Raw genomic sequence first — 23,370 nt, 5'->3', positions numbered from 1 at the left:
CCAGCGATGTTAGGCCCCCGCGGCCGAGCCGCACCGGGCACTGTTAAGTCCAGCGGCCGAGCCGCAACGGGCGATGTTAGGCCCCGCGGCTGAGCCGCACCGGGCGATGGAAGGCCCCGCGACCGAGCCGCACCCCGCGCCGTGAGGAAGAGACCTAAAAGAGAAAGGTTTCCCCCACCCCCACCACCACCACCCCCCACCCACACCCCACCCACACCACCACCCCCCACACATACACAACCAAAAAAAAACCACAAAAACCATCCCAACACCGACACACAACAAAAAAAAAAGAAAAAAGACGAACAGACTGCTAGCGAGCCGCAGCCGTTAGGCGCCGCCACTTCCGCTGTGTGAACAACATGTGTGAACATGTCCACATGTCCCCGACTTTTGTATTGTTTTCCATTGAGGGAAGTTATCACTGATGTGAACTATCATAACTCCCACGGTCAAATAGCTTACTGCCACTTACCTTCTTAGACACCTACAGCCATTTGATAACAAGGCAGGAACGGGGTACTGATTGTGGATGATCAGCCATGATCACATTGAATGGCTGTGCTGGCTTGAAGGGCCGAATGGCCTACTCCAAAAATCTTTGGTATTGGCACAAAACATTAATCCTAACAAATGCTAGGTATTGGGAGAGGTTTAGTTTAGTTGAGAGATAGTGTGGAAACAGGCCCTTCGGCCCACCAGGTCCGTGCCGACCAGCGATCTCCACATTTAACACTATCCCTCACACTAGGGACAATTTACACTTTATACCAAGCCACTTAACCTACTAAACTGTACATCTTTGGAGTGTGGGAGGAAACCGAAGATCTCAAGGAAAACTCACGGGGAGAACGTACAAACTCCGTACAGACAGCACCTGTAGTCGGGATCGAACGTGGGTCTTTGGCGCTGTAAGGCAACAACTCTACCACTGCGCCACCGTGCCGCACCTTGTGGCAGTGGAGTGAGGAAAGCATAACCTTGGGGCTTGCGTGTGATCAGTTACTCTGGAAATGTGATGTTATTTCTACACTTCATGGAATTATACAAAACAGAACTAGGTCATTCGTCTCATCCTAACTGTGCCACCTTTTTGAAAAGCTACCAAGATCACTCCCACTCCTCTGAACTTGCCCCAGAGCCCCAGAAATCTGATTTTGTATTTATCCTTTTCACTTTTCAAAGTAGACACAAAATACTAGAGTAACTCAGCGGGACAGGCAGCATCTGTGGAGAAAAGGAATGGGTGACGTTTCGGGACGAGACCCATCTTCAAACTCCAGTCTGAAGAAGGGTCTCGACTCGAAACATCACCCACTCCTTCCCTCCAGAGATGCTGCCTGTCCCACTGAGTTACTCTAGCATTTTGTGTCTATCTTCAATATAAACTAGCATCTGCAATTATTTCCTACTTACTTTTGAAAGTCGTGGCTGATTCTGCTTTCACCATCTTTTTCAGCATTGTATTTGTCATATTGAGTGTTGGCTTTACTGCCCAACATGGTAAACTCGAGATATATGTGTGATGTACTAAGGTGGCGGGAGTAAAATGGCTCCTTGCACAGTATTCGATCCCTCACAAGGGTGGCTTGAATTGGTACCGTCAGAAGAGGCCTCTTGGATGTGGCCTGTGTGGTGGTCCCAACTCCAACTCTGTTGCTGGTGTTAATTGTTCACTCCCACAAGATGACTGTTCCACCTGTTACAAAATTCCACCGGAGATTGGCTCAGCGGAAGTACTGAAAGACTACTGAAGATGGACACCAAATGCTGGAGGAACAGGCAGCATTTCTGGAGAGAAGGAATGGGTGACGTTTCGGGTCGAGAACCTTCTTCAGACTCGACCGGAAACGTCACCCATTCCTTCTCTCCAGAGATGCCGCCTTTCCCGCTGAGTTACTCCACCATTTTCATATCATATCATATCATATATATATACAGCCGGAAACAGGCCTTTTCGGCCCTCCAAGTCCGTGCCGCCCAGCGATCCCCGTACATTAACACTATCCTACACCCACTAGGGACAATTTACCCAGCCAATTAACCTACATACCTGTACGTCTTTGGAGTGTGGGAGGAAACCGAAGATCTCGGAGAAAACCCACGCAGGTCACGGGGAGAACGTACAAACTCCTTACAGTACAGCACCCATAGTCAGGGTCGAACCTGAGTCTCCGGCGCTGCATTCGCTGTAAAGCAGCAACTCTACCGCTGCGCTACCGTGCCGCAGTAGTGTGTCTACATTTGTGTCTACATTCGATTTAAACCAGCATCTGCAGTTCCTTCCTTCACTGAAAGAGTACTGTGTGGCTGGAGGGAGGGTGTGTGATGCAGATACTTGCTGCAATTTAATGAAAGGTGGGGCATTGTGCACTGGTGCTAAAAATAGGAAGTACAATTGGTCCGAAGAAGTAATTGGGTGCAGCTGCAAAGATCAGACAGAGACTAAAGTTCATTGACATCACTTCATTGTAAGATGGCAGCTGCCAAGTGAAACACAATCTAGGGTGTGTGAATTATAAAGTACAAATCCGATCTAACACTAATACCAGGCCTAGGTGCGGCTGTAATGTTTGGAGAGTGTCCAGAGAAGCTGGTTGGTGTTGGTAGTATGCAGAGAGAAGTCTGACAAGCTGAATGAGATTTTGTTGGAGGCTGTGGCTTATAAGAGCTTGAGGGGTCAAATTTGATTCTGGGTCTGAAAATTCTCATTATGGTTTGTCGGGCAAATGCACGTCCTTTGGGGCAGGCTTGGTTTTAACTTTCTCCACCTTTCTCACTGTGTCAAGTGTACAGCAGAAAAGGTCTCAGATTTGACTCCTTAATTGGGTTCATGTTAACCAATCTTAGCATCATGGAGCAGCAGTAGAATTGCTTCCTTACAGCACCAGAGACCCATTTTCGATCCTGACTATGGATGCTGCCTATACGGTTAGTAAGTTCTCCCTATGACCACGTGGGGTTTCTCCGGATCCTCTGGTTTCCTCCCACGTTCCATAGCCGTACAGGTTTGTTGGTTAATTGTCTTCTGCAAATTGTCCCTAATGTGTCGGATTGAACTTGAGTGTATGGGTGATCGCTGGTCCGAAGGGCTTGTTTCCACGCTGTAACTAAAACGTCTCACAGTTATCTGTCTTCCTCTGGATTGATTGTGAGATTGAATTGTCCCTGACTCTAGTATTAAAAGGAAGAAATCAGCAGTTGTCCCTAATTTTGATCACTGTGTTAAAATCTGCATGAAGGTGTCTGGATATTGAATGAGGACAGGAACACGTTTGGGCGGGGGAAAAAATTCTGCAATCAACTAGATTGTCAGCACGTTGAATATAGTCCCCAGGGAAGAGTTGTTTGAGATAGACAATAGACAATAGGTGCAGGAGGAGGCCTTTCGGCCCTTCGAGCCAGCACCGCCATTCAATGTGATCATGGCTGATCATTCTCAGCCTGCCTTCTCCCCATACCCCCTGACTCCGCTATCCTTAAGAGCTCTATCTAGCTCTCTCTTGAATGCATTCAGAGAATTGGACTCCACTGCCTTCTGAGGCAGAGAATTCCACAGATTTACAACTGTCTGACTGAAAAAGTTTTTCCTCATCTCAGTTCTAAATGGACTACCCCTTATTCCTAAACTGTGGCCCCTGGTTCTGCACTCCCCCAACATTGGGAACATGTTTCCCGCCTCTAACGTGTCCAACCCTTGATACTGTACAGCCCTTGGAAAAATAGCGTTCCACATGTTACTGAGTTCCTGAGACGAATGCTTCTGGCTCATGTCTCGGGGGGTACGGGGAGAAGGCAGGAACAGGGTACTGATTGAGAATGATCAGCCATGATCACATTGAATGGTGGTGCTGGCTTGAAGGGCCGAATGGCCTCCTCCTGCGCCTATTGTCTACGTTGTGATTGTCCTTATTAACACATCCTGCTTCTTTCCACTCTCCAGTTGGTGCGGCCCATGTCGTATGCTCAGTCCAAGGCTCGAGAAAATCGTGGCAAAGCAGGAAGGGAATGTCCTTATGGCCAAAGTGGACATCGATGACCAGACGGACCTCGCCATGGAGTACAAGGTGTGGGCGTAGGATTTAACCACCGCTGGGCCGAGGGGATTATTTGTAAAACCCATTTTAACCCTCCTTGATTTAAAGTTTCAAAACAATCCTGAAATTTTAAACATGAGAACAGACGCATTGTTAGGATTTGATCTTCCTCTTGCTGCCCAGGCCCATTGGTGTGGAATGGCTGCCTCACCAGAGAGTAAATAGTGCGCACTCCCGTTCCCTCTCCTTTACACAACATGAATGACACGCGCAATGCTTGCTAATGGGCGGCACGGTGGCGCAGCGGTAGAGTTGCTGCCTTACAGCGAATGCAGCGCCGGAGACTCGGGTTCGATCCTGACTACGGGCGCCGTCTGTACGGAGTTTGTACGTTCTCCCCTTGACCTGTGTGGGTTTTCTCCGAGATCTTCGGTTTCCTCCCACAATCCAAAGACGTACAGGTTTGTAGGTTAATTGGCTGGGTAAATGTAAAAATTGTCCCTGGGGTGTAGGATAGTGTTAGTGTGCGGGGATCGCTGGGCGGCGCGGACCCGGTGGGCCGAAGGGCCTGTTTCCGCGCTGTATATCTAAATCTAAAAAATCTATTCCCATCTCCATTCGTTTAGTTCAGTGATACTGCACGGAAGCAGGGCCTTCATCCCGTGCCGACCAGCGATCCCCGCACACTTGCCCTATCCTACACACACTAGGGACAACTTACAATTATACCAAGCCAATTAACCAACTTTGGAGCACGTCTTTGGAGTGTGGGAGGACACTGGAGATCCTGGAGAAAACCCAGTCGGGCCACGAGGAGAACGTACAAATTCTATACCGACCAGCACCTGTAGTCAGGATGGAACCCGGGTGCCTGACGATGTGAGGCAGCAACTCTACCGGTGCGCCGCCGTGCCGCATTTTAGCTTGATGTTGATGGGGCTTGATGTTTACTGGGTCAGTCTCTGGCATAATTACCTGTTGCCAGGTGAATTGTATGAAAGTGGATATCTAGAAGGTTGAAGGAGCTCAGAGTTGGGACGATTCAGAGGCAGAGAAGGATGAGTGTTGGGAAGAGATCAAAGTTTACACGGATGGGAGGTCGACCAGGACAATATTTTAATAGTGCTGTTGTAACACCTGCCAGTCTTGTGCAAACAGGAAACTTGATCTTCACTTTCCATCACCTCTGTGCTAAGGTTTTGGAGATGGCCGTTCTGCTCTTTTGGTTATGTTGTGATGCACAGAGATGCAAGGGTTAAATTTTAAGTTAGTCACCGGGCACAAGGTTCAGCTGCTCTCAGTGGCTGCTCCGTCTATTACTACAATACAAAGACAGACACAAAAAAGCTGGCGAAACTCAGCGGGACAGGCAGCATCCCTGGAGAGGAGGAATGGGTGTCGTTTCGGCTTGAGACTATAATACATCTGGTATTAGGTGATCATGGAAGCCTACTGCTGGGTCCTGTGCCTACTGCTCGGAATTTCAATGGGGCCCAACTTGGCCTTTTTACACATTATTGAACCAGAGAAAGAAATCAGTCATGCAAATTGCATGTGAAGATTTACTAATACTGTGCGGGGATTCTTCGTCTTTTTGGTATGAAGTGGGTTTAGCCGACTTCAATCCACATCTGCCTGTTCACAGTTGGGTGCCCTGACTCAAAGCTCACTGACTCATTAGGGAGCAGTTAAACAGACCTGTTTAATTTGGGTCCAGTGCAGGCTCTGACGTTTTTGTCTCTGACGTTCCTGAATGGAATGCGTGGCGAATTTGGAAGGGCAGAGATCTGGTGTTTGACCCAAGCTGAATTCCTAGGAATTGAGGTTTATAGGCAGACGAGATTAAAGGGTTCCCAGTTTGTTTTTACTCAGTCCGCAGATTACAGAGACCTTGAGCAGAGCTCCTAAAGCAGGAGGGACAATAAAAATGAAAAGGCTTCGAGATTCACCCTGTGATATTGCAGACAGTTGGGGAAGAGTATCTGGATCCTCAAGCAACTCTGACTGAAATTTTACAGCATAGGCAGCAGTAGAGTCACTGCCTCACAGCGCCAGAGACCCAGGTTCAATCCCGACTACGGGTGCTGTCTGTGCAGAATTTTACATTTTCTCCATGACCTGCGTGGGCTTTCTCCGGGTGCTCCAGTTTCCTCCCACACTCCAAAGACGTACAGGTTTCTAGGTTAATTGGCGTGGTAAAATTGTAAATTGTCCCTAGTGTGCGTAGGATAGTGTTGGTGTGCGGGGATCGCTGGTTAGCATGGACTCAGTGGGCCGAACGGCCTGTTTCCAGGCTGTATCTCTAAACTAGACTAAAGGCAGCAGCCATTTGGTCTATCATGCCATGATAGTTCTTTGAAATAGCGTTTTTGTAATCCCACACTACTTTGACCTATAAAGAACTCTTCCTTCCCAAATGTCTCCCATTCCTTTTGAAAACTTCATGTTAAATCTGCTTCCAGACTGTGTAATGAAGATCAAAGCAGTTTTTCCAGAATATAAAAATGTAATAATAAATACCACTGAGTTATCTAATTAGATCACAAAACTTGCAGCAGTGAACTGAGAGGGTTAACAGGAACTATTGTGCTTTGGATCCTGTAACATGTTACAACTGGGTAACTTGTTCTTCCCATTTCCACCTGTGTGCCAACTACACCATCCGTGGAGGAGATCGGCCATGCAGGTGCAAGTTGTTTTTCAGGGCTCCAGTTAGTCTTACAGCACAGCAACAGGCCCTTCAGCCCAATTTGTCCATGCTGACCAGGAGGTCCCATCTAAGCCAGTCCATTTTTGCCTGCGTTTAGACCATGCCTCTCTATACTTGTCCTGTACCTGTCCAGATAGAAAATGTATGTATTTAGTAATGCCCAGCTGCAAAACCAGTGTAATTTTAATACAATGACAATTTTGTGAAATGAAACAAAAAAAATGCAGTGAGCTCTCAGCGTATCAGGCAGCATCGGTGGAATGGGAAACAGAATTAACATTTCCGTTCGTAGGATGCTACCTGACTTGCTGAGTACTTCTGTTCTAATTTCAGTGCATGTTTGGCACAAGTTGGTGGCTTTCTTGATTTGAACCTAAAAACATTTGATTGCTGCCTGCCTTGAGGGTGTCTGCCAATGATCTTATGCAGCTGACTTGAGTGTTATTATAAAGACTGGTTTGTGAAGAAAAAAACCCCACAGGGCTATTAGTAAAGCAGCGAATGATTTATATGTTATCCAATTTACCTATTCTAATCAATATCACCAAAAGCAAGTAATTGGTTTATGGACTTTGCTGTATAAATTCCAACACGTTTGCCTAAACAGATAAATGAATGTAAAATTAAATAAGTATAGGAACTAGAATAGGCTATTTGTCCTTTAAAATTTCTGTTTAGTAACATCAGAGCAGATTTATAACCCAACTCTCTACACCCACTGTTTCTCCATTTTCTGAATAACTTTTGTTCTTGATCGCAACTTTAAAATTAGCAATTGACCTGGCATCAAATGCCATTTCGTGGAAGAAGGTTCTAGGTTGTACCTATCTGGCATTGAAATTCTGGGTGTGTTCTTTTCGTTGTCTCTAGCTCTGGGCTAGTGATGTCCCTGTTTTTACAAAGGGAGAGACTGGGATAGTGTCGGAAAGTACTGCAGATGCTGGTTTAAGGAGGGTCTCGACCCAAAACGTCATCCATTCCTTCTCTCCAAAGATGCTGCCTGTCCCGCTGAGTTACTCCAGCATTTTGTGTCTATCTGGAATTGGGATTGTTCCCCTCAGGGGAAGGTTAAGAAGAAATTTTAAGAGGTGTAATGAATCATGAAGGGGTTTGATAAATGAGGAGGTTTTTTGGCAAAAGAACCAGAAATTAGATTATTGGTTTCATACAGCAAGTCATGATGCAGAGTGCATTCCCTGAAAGGAAGATGGAATTGGTCCCAGAACTTCCTTTCAAAAAGGAATTGGATTAATAAAGGAAGGAGACACCCAACAGCTAACAATGGCCTGTTTCCTTTATCATCGTTACTTTTTTGCATATCTTTCATTCATTGTTCTATCTAACTCTACATCATCATCTATATCTCTCGTTTCCCTTTCCCGTGACTTTCAGTCTGAAGAAGGCTCTCATTCTCAAAAGTTACCCATTCCTCACCAGAGATGCTGCCTGTCCCACTGACTTATTCCAGCTTTTTGTGTCTGTCTTCGGTTTAAACCAGCATCTACAGTTCTTTCCTACACGAGGAGAAGACCGTGTAGGTCTTGTAGAAAGGAGCAAGGGAATGGGCATCATTATAGACAATAGGTGCAGGAGGAGGCCATTCGGCCCTTTGAGCCAGCACCACCATTCAATGTGATCATGGCTGATCATTCTCAATCAGTACCCCGTTCCTGCCTTCTCCCCATACCCCCGACTCTGCTATCCTTTAGAGCTCTATCTAGCTCTCTCTTGAAAGCATTCGGAGAACTGGCCTCCACTGCATTCTGAGGCAGAGAATTCCACAGATTTACAACTCTGACTGAAAAAGTTTTTCCTCATCTCTGTTCTAAATGGCCTACCCCTTATTCTTAAACCGTGGCCCCTGGTTCTGGACTCCCCCATCATTGGGAACATGTTTCCTGCCTCTAACGTGTCCAACCCCTTAATAATCTTGTATGTTTCAATAAGATCCCCTCTCATCCTTCTAAATTCCAGTGTATACAAGCCTAGTCGCTCCAGTCTTTCAACGTACGACAGTCCTGCCATTCCGGGAATTAACCTAGTAAACCTACGCTGCACGCCCTCAATAGCACACCCTCAATATCCTTCCTCAAACTTGGAGACCAAAACTGCACACAGTACTCCAGGTGCGGTCTCACTAGAGCCCTGTACAACTGTAGAAGGACCTCTTTGCTCCTATACTCAACTCCTCATGTTATGAAGGCCAACATTCCATTGGCTTTCTTCTCATTTCTATCCATACTGATTCTACATCTCCTGATTCTATGTCACCCCTTGCAAGGGAGTGAATATCATTCCTTACCAACAGAGCGACCCCACCCCCTCTGCCCACCTGTGTCTTTTCGATAGATCGTATACCCCTGAATATTCAGTTCCCAGCCCTAGTCCTCTTGTAGCCATGTTTCTGTAATTCCCACAATGTCATACTTGCCAATGTCTAACTGAGCCTCAAGCTCATCCACTTTATTTTTTATACTTTGCGCATTTAAATACAACACTTTAACTTCAGTATTCACCTCCCCTCTCACACCGGTCACCATTGGCCCTGACCTTACTCTCTTATCCCATCTAGAACTTTCCTTCCCATTTATTCTAGAGTCCTTTGCAATTTCTCCTGTATTCACTTCCCCTTTAACTCCATCTTCATATTCCCAATTTGTCAACCCCTCCCCCCCCACTACTTAGTTTAAACCCACACGTGTAACACTAGCAAACCTACCTGCCAGAATGTTGGTCCCCCTGCTGTTAAGGTGTAACCCATCCCTTTTGAACAGGTCACCCCTACCCCAGAAGAGATCCCAGTGGTCTAGAAATCTAAATCCATGCACCCTGCACCAGCCTCTCAGCCATACATTCATATCCCCGATCTCTCTATTCCTGCCCTCACCAGCATGAGGTACAGGTAACAGTCCAGAGATAACCACCCTTGACATCCTACTTCTCAGTCTTCTTCCCAACTCTCTAAACTCACGTCGCAGTATCTCCTTCCTCTTCCCCCCGACGTCGTTCGTGCACAACTGCTTCCGGTTGATCGCCTTCCCTCGCTAGGATGTTCTGAAGCCAGTACGTGATGTCTTGAACCCTAGCACCAGGGAGGCAACAGACCATCCTCAAGTCCCACCTGCCGCCACAGAATCTACTGTCCGTACCTCGGACAATGGAGTCACCCACTACTATGGCTCTTCCCATCTTCGGTCTCCCCAGTCGGGTCTCCTTGCCTGGATTAGAGCCCCCGACCTGTCCGCCGCTCGGACTGGAAGCATCTTCTGCCCCGACAGTTCCCAAGAGGGTGTACCTGTTTGCAATAGGCACAGCCACCAGGGGTCCCCTGGAATCCCCTGGAGTCCACGTTCACTCCCCTTTGAAACGGTCTCCCACCTTTGCTCGACCTGGACCCTTGGCGTGACAGCCTCACAGTAGGTCCTGTCCAGGAAACTCTCGCACTCCCGGATGGCCCTGAGGTCATCCAGCGGCTTCTCCAACTCCACCTCGCGTCCATTCAGGAGCTGCACCTGGACACAGTTCTTGCAGGTGTAGCTCCCAGAAGCTCCAGCTGTGTCCCTACCTTCCCACATCCTGCAGGAAACACACTGCATCAACTTGCATGCCATCACTTTAGTGTCAAAAAACAAATCAGGCTCAAAAACAAATGTAACCTCAGCCTCCTCGCCAAAGACGCGCACTTTTCTCACAGGGCACTTCCCAAGCCTTGTTTATATCAGTCACTAAATTGACTAATTGGCCAATTTACCAAGCTTCTAATTTAATTGCTCAGCTAATCCCCACACTCACTCCTGTCCTGCCTTCCTCTGACGAGCTTGGAGGTGTGCTGAATGCCTGCTAGCATAGGCGCTCTTTTTTAAATGTACTTTTACCTGTAATTCACACTTACCTTCTTTCAGCCAACGGTAGTCCTTGCTCCTGCTGCTGCTCTCCTGACCTTCACTGACTGACTGCTAGCGTCCCTTTGGCGCTCTTTTTTAAACGGACTTTTACCTGTAATTCACACTTACCTTCTTTCAGCCAACAGCCGTCCTTGCTCCTGCTGCTGCTCTCCCGACCTTCACTGACTTGACTTGTGTGGCGTTTCTGAGGCAGAATGGCCGCAGTGTGTTGAACAGCCCACGTGTGACTTCCCACTGAATTGACACAGCGTATTCTGAGCTAAGGACGCGTTGAAAAGGATTTTTAAATTTTTTTTATTTTTAAATATTTATTTTTATTGAAGGATAGATACAATACGAAAAAACATAATGCATTACATTCCCCTCCATTTTGTTCTTTATATATAACAACAAAAATAACCCTCACCTACCCTCCCTGGACACCCCTTTGCAGCTGATGTGTTCACAATACATCATATCACAAATACAAATGCACAATTTGACAGCAAAACCTCTACATTCTTCCAAGGCGCAGGCCCATACATATCTACAACATGTCAGATGGTTCAGGATTCTCTCGTTCATTATGCATCAGCCATCCTGTGAGGTAATCGGCAATTGTGTAAACAAAAATAAGTAAATAAATAAAAGTAAAACATAATCAAAGGCAGATCCCCAACTACAATCAAGTGCCCTCAGTCAGTGGGTAGTTCTTTTAGATTCTCAAAGTATGACAGAAAAGGTTCCCACCTGATTTTGTGAGGTGTTATACTTTGAGTTCTGATTGCACAAATGTAAATGTAAACTTCTTTCTCTTGCAGGTGTCCGTGGTCCCGACTGTGGTCGCCATTAAGGATGGGCACATCGTGGGCAAATTTGTGGGAGTTAAAAGTGAAGATGAGCTGGAATTGTTTATCAAAAACCTGATTTGACCGAGCTTGTCAAGGTTTGAGATGCTTGTGTCATCCTTTCCTTCCCAACGAAATGTTTATTTTTTAATAAAATCCTAAAATGACATTGATGGCCGAGAGAGATTGCTGTTGCCGCCCTCCCATCGGCTGGTAAATCTTGCCCCAAGAGGTGTCATGCGAGCTCCTGCTATACTGTGAAACCTTTAGCCGTTATTGCACACAATAGACAAACTGGCCCCAGCTACCTTTTGTGTAGGAAAGAACTGCAGATGCTGGTTTAAATCGAAAACAGACACCTGATGCTGCCTGTCCCACTGAGTTACTCCAGCATTTTTTAGATTTTTTTTAGATTTAGAGATACAGCGCGGAAACAGGCCCTTCGGCCCACCGAGTCTGCGCCGCCCAGCGATCCCCGCACATTAACACCATCCTACACACACCAGGGACAATTTTTACATTTTTTACCCAGTCAATTAACCTACATACCTGTACGTCTTTGGAGTGTGGGAGGAAACCGAAGATCTCGGAGAAGACCCACGCAGGTCACGGGGAGAACGTACAAACTCTGTACAGATGGCGCCCGTAGTCAGGATCGAACCTGGGTGTCTGGCGCTGCAGCAACTCTACCGCTGCGCCACCGTGCCGCCCATTTTGTGTCCATCCTGGCTACCGTTTGACAGCCTCAAACCTTTAAAGTCCTTTTGAAGCAGCAACATTGTTTTCTCATCTTATTCCATCTGCTTTACCTGCTGGATCAAGTGGGCGATCTTTATTTCCATCCTAGTGTCCCGCTGATTTAACCTTTCCTTGCCCCATACTCTTCTTCTGTCCACTAGTCCGCAGTTCTCCAGCCTCTGATGGGCTACGCTTAATACAACACGATACGATAGGACTATATTTATCCCAGGAGGGAAATTGATCTGCCAACAGTCAAAAAACACAAAATACATGAAACGTGAGATTAAAGTGATGAGTGGAAAGGATTGGAGATGTGCAAAGATTAGGGAGGAGTGGGGGGGGGAGGGGGAGGAGGAGTGGGGGGGGGGGAGGGGGAGGAGGAGTGGGGGGGGGAGGGGGAGGAGGAGTGGGGGGGGGGAGGGGGAGGAGGAGTGGGGGGGGGGGAAGGGGGGGAAAGAGTCGGTCCACCCCACGACAGCAGAGGTAGGGGAGGGGGGGGGGGAAGAGTCGGTCCTCCATAACGACAGCAGGGGGAGGGGTTGCACAGTTTGATAGCCACAGGGAAGAATGTTCCCGTGTGGCGTCCTGTCCTGCATCTTGATGGAACCAGTCTGTTGCTGAAGATGCTCCTCAGGTTGACCAGTGTGTCATGAGCTGTGTTAGACAATAGGTGCAGGAGGAGGCCATCCGGCCCTTCAATGTGATCATGGCTGATCATTCACAATCAGTACCCCGTTCCTGCCTTCTCCCCGTACCCCCTGACTCCGCTATCCTTAAGAGCTCTATCTATCTCTCTCTTGAAAGCATCCAGAGAATTGGCCTCCACTGCCTTCTGAGGCAGAGAATTCCACAGATTCACAACTCTCTGACTGAAAAAGTTTTTTCTCATCTCCGTTCCAAATGGTCCACCCCCTATTCTTAAACTGTGGCCCCTGGTTCTGGACTCCCCCAACACCGGGAACATATTGTCCAAGATCTTCCGCAGTTTGAGGAGCATCCTCCCCTCCAAGACCACCTCCCATGAATCCAACTCTGCCTTGAATCCACCTTTATTGTGCTGTGCCATGATAAAGTCATCTGGTTGAAGAAATGAACCATGAATCCAAGTTAATGATCTGAATTCCAATGAGTCGATGTTCTGTGTACTTGGTGAAAACCATTGCAGGCGAGGCTGGTGTACAGACTCGACCTGCTGCAGTCAAGGATAAGTAATGATTGCTGCCTTGTAGAGACCGCAGGCGGCAACTAGAATCAGAATGCAAAGTCAGCATGCGAGAAAAGTTGGAATAATACTATTTAATAAAAAATTAAATCATGAAATAGATTCAGGCTCTCCACCTAAAGAAAGGTTTGCATCACAAGAGTCAGTGGTCTGGACACTTCCGAAATTGTGCTAACGCCATCTCTCATTAGTTTTGAAATAGGTCCTACCACAACAGTTTATTTGGTTAATCATCCATTTTAATAAAGATAGTTTTATGCACTTGAGCAGTCATTAATTACTGGTGGAAATGAACATTTCCCCTGATGTTGAACACACTTGGTGGAACGTTGACAAAGGCAGAATATCATACGTTTGACAGCTCAGAAAAAAAGGTGTTCTACTGGAGTCTTGCTGCAGTATATTTGCAACTCCCTTCTGCTTTAACTGTAACCAGTTGAAGGAATATGTTCTCACATGAATGCAATACAGTTGTCTGAGAGGGGAAGTGAAAGGGGAAGAAGGCTTTCCACACACTTTTAAAGATCTGGCTAGTTACCCAAGTTGTGGACACATGATTGAGAGAACAGCCTGGCAGCAGCTGGGTTCCGTCACATTCAGCAGGCCAGAGTAGAGCTGCACCTGGCTGCAGTTTGTATTGTAAATCCGTGAACCCATAAACATGAGGCCCAACTGGGTCTAGGACTGGCCGCCAGCAAACAAGTTGACGATTTCAATCTCTGCTGCAAATGTACAGAGCTCTTTGGTCTCAGCTTTGGATTCCTTCAGCGACCACGACTGGGGAAATAAATGCTGCCCATATTATAGTGCACAGTTAAATAAATGTCAAAGAGTCTGCAAAGAATGACTACTTCGATGATGCACTGAAGATATCTTCGACAGACACAAAAATCTGGAGTAACTCAGCGGGACAGGCAGCATCTCTGGAGGGAAGGAATGGGTGACGTTTCGGGTCGAGACCCTTCTTCAGACTTTGGTTAGCCAGAAGTGGGAAAGGGAGAGAGAATTGAGGGAGAGCGAGAAGGAGAGATTCAGCTCGGCATTGATGCATAAAGCTTTCCGTTTCTGTTGTTGTGTCCTCCATGTATATCATAAGTGATAGGATCAGAATTAGGCCATTCGGCCTATCAAGTCAACTCCACCATTCAATCATGGCTGATCTATCTTTCCCTCTTGACCCCATTCTCCTGCCTTCTCCCCGTAACCTCTGACACTCATATGACCTTCCAGTAGTTTACCCCTCCATCCTCCTATTCAGCAGGCTTTGCGAATGAGGGAAAGAGGGATTATGTCACAGAAAATCACAATATGGATTATTTTTTTTAGGAACACCATCCCTCCATAACTCAGTGTCTTTTGGAACAATGTTGTCGGTATTACGGATGGTGATCAAGCCTTTAGAGTTGGTTGGTGAAAGTGGTTGGAGCTTATTATTGATGTCATTGTTATGCATTAATATAATTTGCTCTTTTTTCCCCAAAAATAAAAGCAGTCCAACTTCTGTTGCATTCGAGTGATAAGATTCTTGGATTCAATCGCCATCAGAGACCAGCTTAGTTTGATCTCCAACAGCGAGACACTATTCCAAGTAAAACTTGCCTCTGCTCCTTTGTCCAGATCAATGGGACGAACGAGGGAAGGTGGAAATCATCCATGTTTGTAGTCCTTTGTTGGAAAATTGATCAAGATTACTACATGTCTCTCACGATTACTGGCATGCGATGCCAACACATGTACAGCAGTGGATTTGGAGCAGCTTTGTGTGGCAAGTGACCATTTTTAACTTGCCAGGTTCTGAGAACTGTGGAAACTACGCGTGATATGAAAGACACTGATTGTGTGCGTGGGACATTGCTGGACTCTAAAACAAGTGCATGGTGGTGAGGGATTATAACAAGGAACCTGCGGCAGATTCTCAACCAGGCGGGCATCTGTGGAAAGAGAAACGGTTAATATTTTGAAGGGCCATTTGCCCCCCAAGATTAACTCAATTTCTCTCTCTGCGGATGCCGCCTGCCCTGAGCATTCCCAACGATTTGTTTTAACATTGCGACCCTGCCAACATCTCCGGCGTCGCTTTGCTCCGCTGTCGGGCACGAACTCGCCAACGGCAGAAACACAAACACTTTGTCATTAACTGGAAGATTTCCTTTGGCAGGCCACTCGGATGACGTGAGACTGACGTTGAAGGTCAGCAAGGAAGAAGCAATGTTTATCTTGTCATTTACACGCTGATCATTTCATTGGCATTCTTTATAAAAATGTGTTAAATCTTGCCACCAATGTAACAGACTTATATTAAATAAATGCAGCAAATTCAACGTTTTAATGGTATCTTGCCTCCTTGTTTTGCCCCCCTCACCCCACTTCTGTCCTTGCTGATGTGAGATAGACACAAAATGCTGGAGTAACTCAGCGGGACAGGCAGCATCTCTGGAGAGAAGGAATGGGTGACGTTTTGGGTCAAGACCCTTCTACAGTCTCAGATAGATAAGATTCCTGATTAGTACAGGCGTCGGGGGTTATGGGGAGAAGGCAGGAGAATGGGGTTAGGAGGGAGAGATAGATCAGCCATGGTTGAATGGCGGAGTAGACTTGATGGGCCGAATGGCCTAATTCCTTTTCCTTCTGACCTTGGACCTCAATCCTGCCCCCCCCCCCACCCGCCCCTTAACAGTGCAAATTGGTCAGATCCTGTATGTCACCGGGAGAGCACTCCACTATTAGATTTCCTCAGGAGAAGGGAGAGGGGGGGAAGGGAGTGGGGGGTGGGGGGAGGGAGTGGGTGGGGGGAAGGGAATGGGGGGTGGGGGGGAACAGGGGGGAGGGGGGAGAGAGGGTGGGTGGGGGAAAGAGGGGGGGAGAGAGGGGGGAGGGTGGAGGGAAGAGGGGGGAGGAGAGGGTGCTACACCAATGCAGGAGAGGTTTGGGCCTAACGGGTCCACTTGGCCTTAGTTACTTTTATTTTTCCCCACCTCGTAACTGAATATATTACTTTACGAAATATCAATGTCACTAATGTTTCACCCTTCCACATTGCATCATTCAAATGTCAAAGAGAGGCTGTTACACACCCCCTTTGTATCCAGTGCTCGAAGGATGCTAGATTGTGGCCTTTCTCCATACAGCCTTCATGGTGGCTGCACCAAGCTTCAGTGCGTCTTTTAGCATACAAAGGAATGTGTTAGTCAGCAGTATTCACTTACTGACGTCCCCTTACCCTGGGTGACCAATAAGTTTTAGAAACAGAAAAATTGGTGCAGGAGTTGGCCGTTCGGCCCTTTGAGCCAGCACCGCCATTCAATATGATCATGGCTGATCATCTGAAATCAGTACCCCATTCCTGCCTTCTCCCCATATCCCTTGATTCCTTCAGTCCTCAGAGCTAAATCTAACTCTCTCTTGAAAACATCCAGTGAATTGGCCTCCACTGCCTGCTGTGGCAGAGAATTCCACAGATTCACAACTCTCTGGGTGAAAACAGTAGAATAGTGTGCTTGAGTGTGTCTTTCATTAAATTGATCTTCCAGTGGTGTATAAGATCATGAGAGGAATAGATCGGGTAGATGCAGAGAGAGTCTTGCCCAGAGTAGGTGAATCGAGGACATAGGTTTAAGGTGAACGGCAAAGGATTTAATAGGAATCTGAGGGGTAGCTTTTTCCCACAAAGTTTAGTGGGTGTATGGAACAAGCTGCCAGAGGAGGTAGTTGTAGGATAGTGTTAATGCGCGTGGATCGCTGGTCAGCGCGGACCCGGTGGGCCCAAAGGGCCTGTTTCCGCGCTGTATCTCTAAACTAAGCTAGTTCTATCCTACACACTGGGGACAAGTCACGGAAGCCAATCAGTCTACAAACCTGTACGTCTTTGGGATGTAGGAGGAAACCGGAGCTCCTGGAGAAAACCCACGTGGTCACAGGGAGAACATACAAACTCCATATAGACAGCCTCTAAGGTGCACAACACTACCACTGTGCCACCCTAGGTATGGATGCAGTGCTCCTCAGTGGACTACTTTGCCCTGGATGATGGCATTGGGCTTCTTGCAAGGGGGCGATTTAAGGTGGCCCTGACCTGATTTGAGGAAGTAAGTAGTCAAGTCAAGTCAAGTAAATTTTATTTGTACAGCACATTTAAAAACAACCCACGTTGACCAAAGTGCTGTAAATCGATTCAAATACTAAGAACGAACATACAATGGCACACAAACATAACAGCACATACATAAACAAGTTCACAGCACCCCCTCAGAGGGCCTCAAACGCTAGGGAGTAGAAATAGGTTTTGAGCCTGGACTTAAAGGAGTCGATGGAGGGTGCAGTTCTGATGGGGAGAGAGATGCTAGAGTTATTTCCCCTTGGGGAAGGAGCAGTGACCCCATGATTTGTTCGGGTTTCAGAAGTTATGACACAAAACTTCACAGACTTTGGAGCAAACGCAAGCAGCTTTATCTGTGTAACTCAGGCCAACGTATTACCACAGCAGAGTTAGTTGGTGTCAGGGGGGGGGGGGAATAAAATCCCATTCCCTTGGAGCTAATTGCTGAGGCAGACTGTGTCCGGGAGCATCGACCGGCTGGCTCTGAACTTCAGTCGACAAGCCTGCCACAGCTGATGAATCTGGCGTCGGGTTTGCCCGCACCTTCAAGCCAGGCCGCACATTTTTGTTTGGTTGAGAGACTTTGTGAAAGGCTCTGCTGGGTTTGAATGTGCGCTGGCACTTGGCCAGGGCAGTGAAGGCATCCTGTGACCTCAACCAGCGAGGCGGAGGTGACTCCTGCCTAGGGTTGCCAACTTCCTCGCTCCCAAATAAGGGACAAAGGGTGACGTCGCTGCCCCACGTGACCTCACCCAGCCAGCGGCCACGCGCTCCCGCTCCACCAATGGCAGCCGCCATTGGTGGAGCGGGAGCGCGTGGCCGCTGGCTGGGTGAGGTCACGTGGGGCGCGGGGGGGGGGGGTCGGTGACGTCACCCTTTGTCCCTTATTTGGGAGTGAGGAAGTTGGCAACCCTACTAATACGGGACAAGGGTGGTCCCGTACGGGACAAACCAATTTAGCCCAAAATACGGGACAGTTGGCACACCCTACTCCTACACCAGCTGGAAAGCTGCAGTGACACCCCTGCCACGCACAGTTAATGCACATTTATCACGCTCCCTCTCCCACAGCCGGCCCCTCTCACTGCAGTCGATACAGTGAAGTCTCTCTGCTCCCGGGCAACGGAAGACTTGAAACTGCCTCTTACTGACAGATTGGAAAGTTCAAACGCTTCAGGCAGGGAGGCAGCTGCAGCAGAAGTTGGACGCGGGACAAGACCCTTCCGATCGAAACGAACGGGTGTTGTTGTTGGGTCTGTGTGGATTGGAACAGTGGCGTAAGAACACCAGAATCTGGTGGTCTGGGCTGAATTGCCTAGCGCAGACTGGGCGTTTTCGTTACGCTGAACACCTTCGATCAGTCCGCCTTGGCCTACGCGGTCACTCGGTTGCCCAAATACTTTAACTGCCCATTCCCATACTGACCTTTCTGTCCTTGGCCTCCTCCATTGTCAGAGCGAGGCCACACACATATCAGAGGAACAGCACCTCATATTTAGTATAGGAAAATAACTGCAGATGCTGGTACAAATCGATTTATTCACAAAATGCTGGAGTAACTCAGCAGGTCAGGCAGCATCTCGGGAGAGAAGGAATGGGTGACGTTTCGGGTCGAGACCCTTCTTCAGCACCTCATATTTTCCTTGGGCTGCTCACAACCCAACGGTATGAATATTGATTTCTCTAATTTCAAGTAACCCTTGTTTTCCCTCTCTCTCCGTCCATCTCCCACACTAGTTCTCTGACTAGTTTGACTGTCCTGATGAATTTTACTGTATGTATGCCTTGTCAACACCTTCCTCTCAGCTAACAATGAACCATTCTACGTCTCCTTGATCATCTGCTTTGATCTGTCGTTTTTTTTTGCTTTAAAAAATATATATTTTTAGAGATACAGCGCGGAAACAGTCCCTTCAGCCCACCGGGTCCGCGCCGCCCAGCGATCCCCGCACACTAACACTATCCTACACACACTAGGGACAATTTTTACATATTACCCAGTCAATTAACCTACAAACCTGTACGTCTTTGGAGTGTGGGAGGAAACCGAAGATGTCGGAGAAAACCCACGCAGGTCACGGGGAGAACGTACAAACTCCGTACAGACGGCACCCGTAGTCAGGATCGAACCTGAGTCTCCGGCGCTGCATTCGCTGTAAGGCAGCAACTCTACCGCTGCGCCACCGTGCCGCAATTTTCACACCTCACATTCTCTTTGTACCATTCCATATCCTCCTGTCTCCCTCTCCCCGACTCTCAGTCTGAAGAAGGGTCTCGACCCATTCCTTCTCTCCAGTGATGCTGCCCGACCCGCTGAGTTGCTCCGGCATTTTGCGCCTGTCTAATAATAATAATAATAATAATATTCATTTATTGTCATTGCAACGAGTACAACGAAATTAAAAAACAGCCAATCCTGACGGTGCGTACAAACATATATGCAATAAATGCAAAAACAAATAAATACATAAATACAATTAAATTAAGTACAAGATTTTTTAACGGTGTTGCCTAGTGCACAGGTAGTGTTCAGTTCTCGTATGGCCCTGGGGTAAAAACTGTTCTTAAGTCTGTTTGTTCGGGATTTGATTGACCTGAAACGTCGACCAGAGGGCAGATGAACAAACAGACGGTGGCCGGGGTGGGATGGATCTTTTATTATTTTGCCTGCTCTACTGAGGCAGCGCAGGCTGAACAGGTGCTCCAGGGAGGGCAGTGAGCAGCCGATGATTTTCTGGGCCGTCGTGATGACCCTCTGAAGGGCCTTCCTGTCCTTTTCTGAGCAGCTGGCATACCATGTGGTTATACAGTATGCCAGCACACTCTCGATGGAGCAGCGATAGAAGGACAACATGAGCTTCTCCTGCAGGTTGGTTTTCCTGAGGATCCTCAGGAAGTGGAGTCTCTGCTGTGCCTTCTTTACTGTGGTGATGGTGTTGGTAGACCAGGTGAGATCCTCTGCGATGTGCGTACCCAGGAACCTGAAAGCTGGTACCCTTTCCACGCAGACCCCATTGATGTAGAGTGGGTCGTAATCTCCACTGGTTTTTCTAAAGTCAATTATAAGTTCCTTTGTTTTGGAGGAGTTCAGGACCAGATTGTTCACTGAACACCATGCTGCCAGCCTTTGGATTTCATCCCTATAGGCTGTCTCATCTCCTTCTGAGATAAGTCCAACCACAGTCGTGTCATTGGCCTTGGACTCTAATGAGTCCAATGGGAGAGATCGTCTGCTTATTGATTTTCCCCATCATGATCCTCAGTTAGTTGTTGCACAGCTCCTACACCACTCTTTCCCATCGCCCATTATCCTGGAGAGAACGACCTACAAACACCCTTGGAGAACCTTCATCAGAACAGGCCTGCCCTCCACCGCTGCACATTGAGCTGATGTGCAAGGTGCAGGCAGCGGAATGCAACCAGGTTAGGTAATGGGATTGGTATGTGGACTAGTTCCAGTCCCAACTTTCCCCATGCCTTCTTTTGTGATATTGAGTCTTGTGGATGCACATCTATATTGTTTCAGGCACACACTCAGCTGGATAGGACCTAGCTCTTGGGCTAATTTCTATCCTCACCACCCACTCCCCTCCTACAAGAAATCCAGACCAACTCCCCAGATCTGAGACGTTTCTTCAAGACAAGCACCGAACAAGGTGGAATAACAGTCACCAATACACTGTTTTGTGCAGGAAGGAAGTGCAGATGCTGGTTTAAACCGAAGATAGACACCAAATGCTGGATTAACTCAACAGGTCAGGCAGCATGTCCAGAGAAAAGGACTAGGTGATGTTTCGGGTTGAGACCCTTCTTCGGTGCTGAAGTTTTGAAGTACACAGTTTTAACATGCTGGTGAGGAGGCGGCTTTAATCCAAATCCAATTTAATGTTAATTATTTGTTCAGGGTGTGTATCGACGTTAGCCTGCTGGCTTTCAGCCCGTCCCAGGCTGCTTCAGGACACTGCTTCAGGACACAGGAGTCACACTGAGACATAGCCAGTTGTTTTCTTTGCCCTGAAGGGCACGAGCGACCTAGTTTGGTTTCCATGGCAGCCTGCAGCTTCCTCTAGGGTTGGGTTTGCCCGTAGACAATCGTTCAAGAACAAAGAAGCACAGGAACGGGCCCTTCGGCCCATTGTGTTTGTGCCGAACATGATGCCAAGTTGAACTGATGTTCTCTGGCGATACAAGATCCATCTCCCTCTATTCCTGCACTTCCATGGGCCGATCTACTAGGGTTGCCAACTTTGGGACAAGGTGACGTCACCGCCTAGCGCGCCCCACGTGACCTCACCCAGCCAGCGGCCACGTGCTCCCGCTCCACCAATGGCGGCCGCCATTGGTGGAGCGGGAGCGCGTGGCCGCTGGCTGGGTGAGGTCACGTGGGGCGCGGTGGCGGTGACGTCACCCTTTGTCCCTTATTTGGGAGCGAGGAAGTTGGCAACCCTACTAATACGGGACAAGGGCGGTCCCGTACGGGACAAACTGATTTAGCCCAAAATACGGGATCTCCCGGCTAATCATATCATATAAATACAGCCGGAAACAGGCCTTTTCGGCCCACCAAGTCCGTGCCGTCCAGCGATCCCCGTACATTAACACTATCCTACACCCACTAGGGACAATTGTTACATTTACCCAGCCAATTAACCTACATACCTGTACGTCTTTGGAGTGTGGGAGGAAACCGAAGATCTCGGAGAAAACCCACGCAGGTCACGGGGAGAACGTACAAACTCCTTACAGTGCAGCACCCGTAGTCAGGATCGAACCTGAGTCTCCGGCGCTGCATTCGCTGTAAAGCAGCAACTTTACCGCTGCGCTACCATGCCGCCCTATAAGGGACAGTTGGCAACCGTACGATCTGCAAACCTCTTAAAAACACCACCATCGTATCTGGCCCCATCACCACTCCTGGCAGTGCATCCCAGGCCCCCACCACTCTCTGCGTGAAAGAATTGTCCCGCACATCTCCATTAAACTGTCCTCCTCTCATCTCATAGCTATGCCCTCTAGATTTTAGACGTTGGAGATACATCATGGAAACAGGCCCTTCGGCCCTCTGGGTCCGCACTGACCAGCGGTCACCACATACACTAACACTATCCTACACAATCGGGGCAATTTACAATTTTACCTACATATAACCTACTAGGTTACCGACAAATTACCTACTGGGCCAATTAATCTACCAACCTCTACATCTTTGGAGCGCGGGAGAAAACTCACAGTCGCAGGGAGAACGTACAAACTCCGTTCCTCCGTACAAACACCTGCACCTCCTCCAACCTCATCTATTGCGTCCGCTGCTCCAGATGTCAACTTATTTACATCGGCGAAACCAAGCGCAGGCTCGGCGATCGCTTCGCTCAACACCTGCGCTCGGTCCGCATTAACCAACCTGATCTCCCGGTGGCTGAGCACTTCAACTCCCCCTCCCACTCCCAGCCTGACCTTTCTGTCATGGGCCTCCTCCAGTGCCATAGTGAGGCCCACCGGAAATTGGTGGAACAGCACCTCATATTTCGCCTGGGCAGCTTGCAGCCCAGCGGTATGAACATATGACTTCTCCAACTTTAGATAGTTCCTCTGTCCCTCTCTTCCCCTCCTCCTTCCCAGATCCCCCACTGTCTCCACCTATATCCTTCCTTTGTCCCGCCCCCCTGACATCAGTCTGAAGAAGGGTCTCGACCCGAAACATCGCTCATTCCTTCTCTCCTGAGATGCTGCCTGACCCGCTGAGTTACTCCAGCATTTTGTGAATAAATACCTTCGATTTGTACCAGCATCTGCAGTTATTTTCTTACAGAACCCATGATCAGGATCGAACCC

The 23,370-nt window shown here is 48.0% G+C and overlaps 1 protein-coding gene across 5 annotated transcripts in view; it reads left to right on the top strand.

Moving 5' to 3' along the window:
• The window catches only part of txn2 (thioredoxin 2), a 34,669-nt gene extending 18,911 nt beyond the window's left edge, over window positions 1-15,758 (top strand). For 3 of the 5 annotated variants that reach the window (XM_078430420.1, XM_078430421.1, XM_078430422.1), the window contains exons 3-4: window positions 3,944-4,067; window positions 10,771-11,446. In XM_078430420.1, coding sequence (XP_078286546.1) covers window positions 3,944-4,067; window positions 10,771-10,890 — 244 coding nt within the window. In that variant the 3' untranslated portion in view covers window positions 10,891-11,446. The other 2 variants (XM_078430423.1, XM_078430424.1) reach the window with 2 other exon arrangements.
• The last annotated feature ends 7,612 nt before the right edge of the window (window positions 15,759-23,370 follow it).

Source organism: Rhinoraja longicauda, chromosome 40, assembly GCF_053455715.1.
Source record: "Rhinoraja longicauda isolate Sanriku21f chromosome 40, sRhiLon1.1, whole genome shotgun sequence".
NCBI classification, from domain to species: Eukaryota; Metazoa; Chordata; class Chondrichthyes; order Rajiformes; family Arhynchobatidae; genus Rhinoraja; species Rhinoraja longicauda.
The sequence above is the reverse complement of the archived record's forward strand: the minus strand, read 5'-3'. Positions and strand labels throughout refer to the sequence as shown.